The sequence below is a fragment of the Haematobia irritans genome, chromosome 4, assembly GCF_050003625.1.
Source record: "Haematobia irritans isolate KBUSLIRL chromosome 4, ASM5000362v1, whole genome shotgun sequence".
NCBI classification, from domain to species: domain Eukaryota; kingdom Metazoa; phylum Arthropoda; class Insecta; order Diptera; family Muscidae; genus Haematobia; species Haematobia irritans.
Genome location: NC_134400.1, coordinates 102,287,902 through 102,300,071, shown reverse-complemented (window position 1 = coordinate 102,300,071; position 12,170 = coordinate 102,287,902). Strand labels below are relative to the sequence as shown.

At 34.4% G+C, this 12,170-nt stretch overlaps 1 protein-coding gene across 1 annotated transcript in view; it reads right to left on the bottom strand.

Annotated features, from left to right (window-relative positions):
- Window positions 1–11,961, bottom strand: part of LOC142235690 (cyclic GMP-AMP phosphodiesterase SMPDL3A) — a 329,846-nt gene extending 317,885 nt beyond the window's left edge. Inside the window, exons 1-2 of the mRNA XM_075306949.1 lie at window positions 11,922–11,961; window positions 2,874–2,942 (exon numbers count right to left, since the gene is read on the bottom strand). Coding sequence (XP_075163064.1) covers window positions 2,874–2,942; window positions 11,922–11,961 — 109 coding nt within the window. The remainder of the gene's footprint in view (window positions 1–2,873; window positions 2,943–11,921) is intronic.
- Window positions 11,962–12,170: the final 209 nt, after the last annotated feature.

The window sequence follows — 12,170 nt, the reverse complement described above, 5'->3', positions numbered from 1 at the left end:
CGGAAGCTATGAAAATGCTGCTTTTCAAGCCACGAACTTTAACAGTTTTATGTGCTTAAAAATATCTGCTACCTTTCCCGTTCTTTTTGCCGTATAAAACTCCTGTCCCGGAAGCTGCTTGTAGTCGGCTTTGACGTAGGTTTCGTCGTCCATTACCACGCAGTCAAGCTTCGTCAGCATCGTCGTGTACAGCCTCCGGGATCGCGCTTTGGCGTCGTATTTTGTTTATCATCGCGATTTCGAGTCACTACCTTCTTGTAAGTCGATAGTCCGGCTCGTTTTTTGGCTCGATGCACGGTTGTAGACGATACACCCAGCTTATATGCGGAAACTACCGGCAACTCTCTTTGTCGTCCGGTTTTCGATTTCCCCCCGATCCAGACTTCCTGGCTGTCGACAAACGTTCCCCAAACACTTTAATTACATTTGTAACGGTTTATTTGGCAACTTTTAGCGATTTTGCCAGCTTTGCGTGCGAGTAGCTCGGATTTTCGCGATGCGCGAGCAAAATTTTGATACGCTGCTCTTCTTGCGTGGACGGCATTTTGACAACTGAAGAGTGAATTCCAAAATCAAAATAGGAGCAACATTCTACACACACACCTTCAAAATGAGGGGTGTTCAGGTTTTTTAAATGGAAAATTGAAAGAAATGCGTCAAGTTTATATTGACCAAATTTTGACGAATCACCCTTTAACTTCGATCTTCTCCTGTCTCTCTTTCGCTCTCTATAGATATAGATATGTAAACCGAGTAACATGGTCGGGAGGGGAGCCACCGTGGTGCAATGGTTAGCATGCCCGCCTTGCATACACAAGGTCATGGATTCGATTCCTGCTTTGATCGAACACCAAAAAAGTTTTCCAGCGGTGGATTATCCTACCGCAGTAATGCTTGTGACATTTTTGAGGGTTTCAAAGCTTCTCTAAGTGGTTTCACTCCAAGGTGAAACGCCGTTTGGACTCGGCAATAAAAAGGAGGACCCTTGTCATTGAGCTTAACATGGAATCGGGCAGAACTCAGTGATAAGAGAGAAGTTCACCAATGTGGTATCACAATGGACTGAATAGTCTAAGTGAGCCTGATACATCGGGCTGCCACCTAACATGGTCGGGAAGGAGTACCTCATTTTTTGATATCTGGTCGGGGGCTTCTTGAAAATTGGACCAAAGTTCTCCGACGTGCTTGAAATTTTCAGGGAAGGTCGGGGCGGCGTATAAGCAATAATCCTATTTTATTTTTCGATATTTTGTCGGGAAGAGAGACCTCGCGTTTGCCCGTCGTTGTTTAAAAGTACGATGAAAAAAATTAAACTATTGCGATTTACTTGAAATTTAATATGGGCTACTTGATTTTTTAACATTTGGACGGGGATCTCCCCCTTGCCCACCTTTATGAAAATTGGAGGATGACCTTTCTGTTGCCCGACTTTTTCTAAGTACAGCGATTTACTTGAAATTTGCAAAGGACATGGGTGCATGTTATGACATTAACCCTTTCACTACCGAATTAACCCTAATGTAGAAAACTTTAATTTTTCCTTCGTTTCTACTTGTACTAACAGCATGTAGCAAAAATATTGCAATTTGGAAGGAATACCTCAATTATTTATAAAGATATATGTGTTTGTTCTGAAAACTTAATTCTTGAATTGTGACCAAATGAGCATACGAAAGTAAACGTTATTTGGCTTGTAATATCTGTTGAAGTGTTGGAAAAAAATCAAAAAATCTGAAATAATATAGGCTATAGTTTTTATATGAATATCTATTTACTAGAGACGTACAGTAGAAAAATTTTCTCAAAATTGTGTATTTTTTGTTTATTGTCAAGAAATGTTATGAAAATACAATTTAGTGTCCAGAAATATGGAAAATATTTATAGCTTATTTAGATAAGAGCCTCTTCTTTAAAATATCATCGAGAAATAAATCGAAACTAAGTGGGGACATCGGTAGTGAAAGGGTTAATATGGTGTACAGTTTTTTTAGTGTTTGGAACGGAGAGTTGGCCACAACTGCAAATTTATTTTTTGGTATTTCATCGGGGACGTCCAACTTTTTATACCCTTAACCATAAGATGGGGGGTATATTAACTTTGTCATTCCGTTTGTAACACATCGAAATATTGCTTTAAGACCCCATAAAGTATGTATATTCTGTGTCGTGGTGAAATTCTGAGTCTTAATTTTTTGAATATTCGCACCGGAGGAGAAGCTCTTCTTGCCAGACTATTTTAAGTACAACGCTTAAATTTACATTCAAAAACAGCATAAAGTGTACTTCCTTTTCATATGTTCAGAAAGACATCTTCCCCGAACCTGACATTTTCAAAAATATTGTTATGATCATTTTTAGAGGACTTTTTCTTTGACAGGACACATAGAGTGCTTTTATGCAGCTGAAATAGCATGCTCTCCATAGATGTCACATACACTGAAAAAATATTTACGTGGTATTAAAGATTGCACAACCTAAATTTTAGGATGCGCAATTTACACATTATTAAGGACAAATTGTAATTAAAATAAAGTTTATAATCTTTGCTTTAAAATATTTTTTTAGTATATTTAGGACAGAAATTTTGGAAATTTGCGTGTCTCCGTTAACGTCGTATGCCTTTGAACTAAGACAATTTTTCCCTAATGTAAAGAAAAACATTTTTGTTATAAAGAAATCGTCCTTAGGTAAGGTTATTGAACCTGAAATATTCAATCTTTAGATTTAACATAAAAACGCTTCAAATATAGGTGAAGTCTTATTTTGAGGATTTTGTATTTTTGGGTTAAAGTTTTTTGAATTAGTCAAAATTCCAATAAAATCTTCCAAATTAGATTTCCTTAAGATAAATAAAAATGGTTTCGAATACTTACTGCGCATAACATCTCCATCCTGTGAATATATTGTGTCCAAATGTAGATCTGTTATATGCCAGAAGTAACCTGTAATAATAAAATGAAAAGACTTTTCATTAGTTTTTTTTTTTTTTTGAAATATAATGGCGATTATACAAATTAAATTGAGTTCGATATCATCAGAATATAGGACGAGGGTATATAAACTTTGTCGCGGACCCCATAAAATATTTATATTCTGGGTAGTGGTGAAATTCTGAGTCGATCTAGCATTCTCCCTTTGTCCGTCCGTTGAAATGTCGTTAACATCCGAACGAGACAAGCTAGCAACTTGAAACTTTGCATATATAGTTGTAATTGATGTAGGTCGGATGGTATTGCAAATGGGCCATATTGGACCACTTTTACGTATAGCCCCCATATAAACCTACCCCCAGATTTGGCTTGCGATTGCTCTAAGAGAAGCAAATTTTATCCGATCCGGTTGAAATATGGTACGTGGTGTAAGTATGTAGTCTCTAACAACCATGCAAAAATTGGTCCTTATAGGTCCATAATTATATATATAGCCTCCATATATACCGATCCCCAGATTTGATATCCTAAGCCTCTCGGAAAAGCAAAATTCATCCGATCCGGCTGAAATTTGGTACGAAGTGTAAGTATATGGCATCAACAACCATGCAAAAGTTGGTCCATATCGATCCATGGTTAGGTTAGGTTAGGTTAGGTGGCAGCCCGAAGGCTCACTTAGACTATTCAGTCCATTGTGATACCACATTGGTGAACTTCTCTCTTATCACTGAGTGCTGCCCGATTCCATGTTAAATCAATGACAAGGGACCTCCTTTTTATAGCCGAGTCCGAACGGCGTTCCACATTGCATGGAACCACTTAGAGAAGCTTTGAAACCCTCAGAAATGTCACCAGCATTACTGGGGTGGGATAATCCACCGCTGAAAAACTTTTTGGTGTTCGGTCGAAGCAGGAATCGAACCCACGACCTTGTGTATGCAAGGCGGGCATGCTAACCATTGCACCACGGTGGCTCATCGATCCATAATTATATATAGCCCCCATATAAACCGATACCCAGATTTGACCTCCGTAGCATTTTGGATGAGAAAAATTCAACCGATCCGATTGAAATTTGGTACATGGTATTAGTATATGGTATCTAACAATAATGCAAAAATTGGTCCATATCGATCCATAATTATATATGTAGCCCCTATATAAATCAATCTCCAGATTTGACCTCCGGAACATCTTGGAGGACCAAAATTAATCCGATTCGGTTGAAATTTGGTACATTGCGCTAGTAATAACCATGTCAAAATTGCTCCATATCGGTCTATTCGTCCATATCGGTTCATAATCATGGTTGCCACTCGAGCCAAAAATAATCTACCAAAATTTTATTTCTATAGAAAATTATGTCAAAATTTTATTTCTATTGAAAATTTTGTCAAAATTTTATTTCTATTGATCATTTTGTCAAAATTTTATTTCTATACAAAATTTTGTCAAAAAAATGTTTTCAAAATTTTATTTCTATAGAAAATTTTGTCTAAATTTTATTTCTATAGAAAATTTTGTCAAAATTTTATATCTATAGAAACTTTTTTTTTAAATTTTATTTCTATAGAATTTTTTTTTAAAAATTTTATTTTTATAGAAAATTTTGTCAAAATTTTATTTCTATCGAAAATGTTGTCAAAATTGTATTCTATCGGAAACTTTGTCAAAATTTTATTTCTATAGAAACTTTTTTTTTAATTTTATTTATATAGAAATTTTTTTAAAAATTTTATTTCAAAATTTTATTTCTGTAGAAAATTTTGTTAAACTGAATTATATACATATTTAATCGGCCTTTTTTATACCCACCACCAAAGAACGGTGACGGGGGTATAATAAGTTTGTCATTCCGTTTGTAACACATCGAAATAGCGATTTCCGACTATATAAAGTATATATATTCTTGATCAGGGAGAAATTCTACGACGATATAAGCATGTCCGTCTGTCTGTCTGTTGTAATCACGCTACAGCCTTCAATAATGGCGCTATCATCCTGAAATTTGGTATAGATGCGTCTTTTGTTGGCAGGCAGGTCAAGTTCGAGCTGTATCGGTCCAATTTTTGATATAGTCCCCATATAAACCCACCTCCCGATTTGGGGTTATAAAAACCGTAGCTTTTATCTAATTTGCCTGAAATTGGAAATCTGGAGGTATTTTAGGACCATCAAAAAATGTACCGAAAATGGTGCCTATCGGTCCATGTTTTGGTATAGCCCCCACTAGAAATTGTACTTTGGTATAGCCCCCACTTCCAAATTTTTTTATGGGTCTGGGTTAATAAAAAAATGTAAAATTCTCGTAATTTGCCAAACCCTCTCAAAATAAATTCTATGCTAATGGGAAAGTCAACTGGCACAATTTCGAAAATGAAATTTCTAATTTCATTTTCATTGTTTTTTATTTATTTTTTTATGTTCTGTTCTTTTCTGCGACATTTAATCGTTCAAAATTAAATTTTAATTTTAAGCCGCCAACTTGCGTCTAATGAACTTGAAATTAACTTGATCGGAAGTAGAAAAAAAAATGATGGGGGATTCCGCGATGCTCTTAAAAATATATGCTTGTGGAACAACTTCCAATTTTGTTTTGCTGGGATATATACCTATACAGTCTGAGGCCAATACTTTGATAAACGCAATGCCAAAGTTAGTACATCCCCATTCTATAGTTGAGCTTACTTCGACCGGACCAAGCTTATAGATCTTCCTCTATGAATTTCTAGGAAATTTTTGACAAAAATAAATTAAGATTGAATGCTGTCTATAAATATGGGCCGGACCTAATTGTGCCCATTAGGTCTCATATTCTCTTGTCTGAACCGCTCTAACGTATGGTCGTTGCATCTTAATGTCAACAATAATACATTCCTTTAGTTTTTTTTCTTTAATGAAAGGGACATACCTTTTCCCACGCCTACCTCTATAGAAATTTTGCTGACAGTAAAACAAATCAAAAGGTACCGAAAACGAAGACAATAGAAACCATAAGACGGAATGCACAACAATAAAAGTGAAGAATAGAATGGAAGGACTCCAAGACAAGACAAAGTGTAACAAAAGATTTTCTGTCACCAAAGGATAACATAACTGTATGAGTAAAAGGCATCAGTCAAGTATGTGTGAATGTGTGTGTTATGTTTTTTTGCCATTGTGAAAGGAGACAATTTTACAACTGTTGCATGGCATTCAGGACATGGCATTACTTACCCACATATTTCTTTTACACTGCGCTTTGTTTTTTTTTTGGTTTCTGCGCGCTCAAATGAATGAATGGCAAAAAAAGGACGACACAAAAGGACTGACAGTGCCTTTGACATTGTTACGGAATTGGTGTTTTGTTATGGTCTTTGTAGGAAATCTTTAGTTTTTAGTTTGTTTTGAAAGGATTTATACCTTTCGGAGACCTTCTCTACACAGAGGAAAGTAAGTGGGATCAAAAGCGAAACAGATGTGAAACTGCCCCAGGTTTTCCTGTTTTCCAGGCGGAGAAGGGTAAAAATTGTGACCCATAAAATGAATGCTTGGGCCCAGAAAGACCTTTTGTGATTAGCATTCCCATGTGGGCGAAACCCTATATATATATAAAAGGAAATATAATTTAACTTAATTCAGTGAGCTAAGTTAATTTACAAAGGCCACTGAACTGTATCACAATCTAGTTGTTCGAGTTGTGCCACATAAGGGCAAATCTGTCCAAGGTATTTAAAAAATTTTTAAGATTTCACGAATCATTATTATATTGTAAACATATTATTAAAAATTATTCTAACTTTGATGTCCACCCATATAAGCAATTAATACAATTTCAAAGCATCTCGAAATTATTGCACAGCATTGTTATAAGTCGTTCGAATTCTGCTACACTACAAAAAAAGCATACCCGGTTCCAAAGATTTTATCTTTATTTTAAAACAAGTATATACGGCCGTAAGTTCGGCCAGGCCGAAGCTTATGTACCCTCCACCATGGATTGCGTAGAAAATTATACTGCAGACTGTCATCCACAATCGAATTACTTGGGTTGCGGTAACACTTGCCGATGGCAAGGTGTCTTAAAACTTCCTAACACCGTAATATATTCCACATAGTCCATACGTTGTATATATTAAACTAAAAAAGGCCGATTAAATACGTATATAATTAAGATTAAAGTTTCTTTAGAAATAAAATTTTGACAAAATAAAATTTTGACATTTTCTATAAAAGTAAAGTTTGGAAAAAATTTTCTATAGAAATAAAATTTGAAAAAAATGTTCTATAGAAATAAAATTTTGACAAAATTTTCTATAGAAATAAAATTTTAACAAAATTTTCTATAGAAATAAAATTTTGACAAAATTTTCTACAGAAATAAAATTTTGACAAAATTTTCTATAGAAATAAAATTTTGACAAAATTTTCTATAGAAATAAAATCTTGACAAAATTTTCTATAGAAATAAAATCTTGACAAAATTTTCTATAGAAATAACATTTTGACAATGTTTTCTATAAAAATAAAATTTTGGTAGATTATTTTTGGCTCGAGTGGCAACCATGATTATGAACCGATATGGACCAATTTTTGTGTGATTGGGGATCGGCTACACGCTCACAAAAAATCGCTTCTGTAACATATACTCCCAAACACATTTTGCTTCAAGCATATACATTTTTGGGTATTGCCCAAACATTTATATGTTTGATCTATTCCAATATATAATATGTTTGAAAGCATATTGGTCTAAACAATATATGTTTGGGTAGGCTAAGTTCCAAACATTTTGTATTTTTGCATCCCAATTCAATAATGTTGTCTTCCAAAAAACAATATGTTATTATGTGAACATATAATATGTTTGGAAGCATTTTGCACCCAAAAATATTATATGCTTAAAAAAAATTCTCCCAAACAATATTGTGCTCAAAATTTTATTTATTTATTTATATATTTACAATCATAATGAATTATGAAAATAAACAGGTAATATAGGTGCTAACAACATGGGTTTTCGACCTGAATGCTCAAAATTTTGTTTCTGCCCAATTGTATATTCCCCCACATCTTTCTCACTTCCACGAGATTTTTTAGTTCTTAGCACCTTTTTCTGTAATACAAACATTGTAGAAGAAATTATTCAATTGTATGATTTTTTTATTTTAATTTTACCTTTTGCCGGACGGGGATTCGAACAGCGGACCACACAGTTTGTAAGGATCAAAGAAGTAGCTGATCAATTGCCCAAGGAAAAATAAAATGTTAATTTTGTAATAACAAGCAACAACCACCAACTGAATTCAATATCGCTCCCTGTTAAATAGCGCTCCAAGCTACTAAACACATATATGTTTATAGGATGTTTCTAAATTAATATATGTTTGCATCCAAGCATATTATATTTACAAACATTTTATGTCCCAAACATAATATGTTCTAACATATTAACATATATGTCCCAAACATGTTATGCTAGTTTATGAACATTATATGCTTGCACTCAAAAATATTGTGTTTAAAAATTTGTGTTCCAAACATATAATGTTTATAGCCAAACATATGAAAAACAGTCTTTTTCATCCGTGTATATATAAATATAGACCGATACGTACCAATTTTGGCATGGTTATTAGTGGCCTTATACTAACACCACGTTGCAAATTTCAACCTGATCGGATGAATTTTGCTCCTCCAAGAGGCTCCAGAGATCAAATCTGGGTAACGGTTTATATGGGGGCTATATATAATTATGGACCAATTCTTGCGTGTTTGTTAGAGACCACATTCTAACACCATGTTCCAAATTTCAACCGGATCTGATGAAATTTGCTTCTCTTAGAGCAATCGCAAGCGAAATTTGGGGGTCCGTTTATATGGGGGCTAGACGTAAAAGTGGACCGATATGGCCCATTTGCAATACCATCCGACCTACATCAATAATAACTACTTGTGCCAAGTTTCGTGATTAGCGTGATTTCAACAGACGGACGGACATGCTCAGATCGACTCAGAATTTCACCACGACCCAGAATATATATACTTTATGCGGTCTTAGAGCAATATTTCGATGTGTTACAAACGGAATGACAAAGTTAATATACACCCATCCTATGGTGGAGGGTATAAAAATTTGGTATTGATTCCGAGCCAAAGAAGCGGAGAATACAAGTAAGGATACTTTTAAGACACAATTCTCTTTTAAATTTGGGTTTTGTGTACTTGCTTCTAGGAGGCAAATTTTAATTTTTCGCTTTTTCAGCTATTTTTCTTCATATGCTATTAAAGTCCCTTAAAAGCGAGTTAACCACAACTTTATTTTCCAACTTCAGACTCGACTTCCAGTAGAAATTATAATTAAACGTCTTTAAAATAAAGTGTTGAAAAACATGTCCTATATTTGAACGATTTTTTGCTTTGTAGTCAAGATGCATAAAGGCAACAAATTTAAAGACAATTTCATTAATTTTAAAGAATTTTTCTGAATTATTAAAGTCAAGTTGACCTTAAAATGTTTTTTCGTTCCTGTTATGATACCCATTCTTAAGTCAAAGCCCTTAATTATAAGGACACTATGACTTCATTGAAAAGTTTATCGACTTTTGGACAAGGAAAAAAACTTTATATTAGAGAAATGTGTCTTCTATGGTAAGCAAAATTTGCATTCGTATTTTAAAGACATGAAATCATTGACCTCAGGACAAAATTTTTTTTTTCAGTGTAAAAAAAGACTTGTGTGCCTTATCATTGCCAGCACTCATTGATCAGAGAGAAGATCAACACGGTGATATCACTTAGACTGATAAGTGAGCCTGAACTAAGAGGCTGTCATTAAACCTAACCTAATCCATTAAAGTACGCTGAAAGAAATATTGATTTAATACCAAGGACAAATATACTTAAAATAAAGAAATTTTAATTAAAAGAATGGTTATAATATGGTATTTACTTTATCTTTAAATTTAGAACACGAAATTTTGAAATTCATATCCCTCTGCTAAAGTCGTATACCTTTGATTTAAGGTCACTTTACCTAAAAGCGAGGAAAAATATTTTTGTTTTAAAGAATTAACATAAACTTTAAATTATCTGAAATAATGAATCCTTGAATTAACAAAGAAAAACTCTTCAAATATGGACGCTTATTTTAAGGATTTTGCATTTTTTTTAAGTTTTTTTTATTACGATAACATTTTTACATTGAAGTATCTGTTATTATTTGAATTTTTAGACTGGCATTTATTTCTACATGAATAGCTTTGTTAATACATCGCAAAACAAGAGAGAAATTTCGATAAATTAAATCTATAATTAAATTCTAATTTGCCTAAGAATTAATACGAAAATCTTTAAAGGAATGTAAAAATCTTTAGAGGCAAGTAAATATAGGAGAAGTAATCTCATTAAATTCTCATATACTTAAAAGCAAAAGTACAACAGACAACAAACAGAGTTAGTTTCTATCCATAATTATATATAGCACCCATATAAACCGATCGCCAGATTTGACCTCCGGAACCGCTTGGAAGAGCAAAATTTATCCGATTCGGTTGAAATTTGGTACGTGATGTTAGTATATGGTACCCAACAACCATGCAGGAATTGGTTCATATCAGTCCATATTTATATAGAGCCCCCATATAAACCGATCCCCAGATTTGTCCTCCGGTGCCTTTTGGAAGAGCAAAATTCATCCGATCTGGTTGAAATTTGGTACGTGGTGGTAGTATATGATATTTAACAACCATGCCAAAAGTGGTCCATATCAGTCCATAATCATATATAGCCCCCATATAAACCGATCCCGAGATTTGGTTTTGGAGCCTCTTGGAGGAGCAAATTTCATCCGAGACAGTTGAAATTTGGTACATTGTGCTAGTATATGGCCGTTAACAACCATGCTTAACTAGGTCCATGTCGGTCTATAGTTACATATAGCCCTCAGATAAATCGATCCCCAATCACACAAAAATTGGTCTATATCAAGTTCATAATTGTATACACTCATAGAAAAAATCATGCACGGCGTGCTCTTTCAAAACGATTTGTTCATGAAAGTGAATCAACACACATGTGGTGTCAAACCGAGAACAGGCGGTGTCAATCTGACAACGATAAAATGACACCATGCGTTGTCAAAACAACAACCAGCGTTCATGATCTGAAAACGTTATGGTTACCACTTTATAAACAAATTAAAAAAAAAAGATTTCCTCCGGCGTGACTCGAACCTGTGTTTTCTGCACCATACGCGTTAACAGTCACCTTGCACATTGCCCCACCGAGGGAGTTGCCATAATAACGTCTAACGATTATTTTAAGACTTCTCATGGTCAAAGAAAAACGGATGCCGTTCGTGAAACCGTGAACGCCCGAGGACGAAATTGTGAACATTCCGTTTTGATTTTTTGTGAACGTTTCCGTTTCATTTTGTCACCGTCCGTTCACGACTATGGAACGTAATTTTTTCTATTAGTGTCTAGCCCCCATATAAGCGACCCCCATATTTCAATTCTGGCTTTCTATGTACCTTGCAAAAGTCCATATCGATTCGTAATTATTTGTAGACTTACCTACACATACCTTTTTTCTCTAATATTTATATACCACATATGGACTGACTCACAATTTAGAAAACGATTTAAGATACCACAACCCAAGTAATTCGATTGTGGATGACACTCTTTCGTAGAAGTTTCCACGCAATCCATGGTGGAGGGTACATAAGATTCGGCCTGGCCGAACTTACGGCCGTATATACTTATTTTTCTTTTTTATATCCTTTCTTGCTAAATATTTTGACTTACTCGTCGTACGTTCCGATTTCTTTTGACGAACCAACAAAAAACAAGTATATAAAGCAGTAAGTTCGGCCGGTCCGAATCTTAAATACCCACCACCATGAATCAAATATTAGGGTTTCCTTTGAAATTTCAGGGGGGTTTGAGGACAGATCAAGCAGAGCAGTTCAACCAGTCCATTTCCTGAAGATAAATTTAAAGATTTTACCTATGAAGAATTTATCAGATTCTCGCTTTATAAGAACCATTTTTGTTTGAGTTTTAGAGGAATCATTAACATCTCTTGTAAGTGTGCAAGAAAATTATAAAATAAATCTGTAGATTTCCACCCGAAAAGTAATATCTGGAAGTTTTACATTGAGTTTCAAGCAATTTTCATTATCAGTGCGCCTTATATACCCTCAAGAAGTGAAATCGGTCTATATGAAGGCATTATCAAATGGACCGATAAAGATTT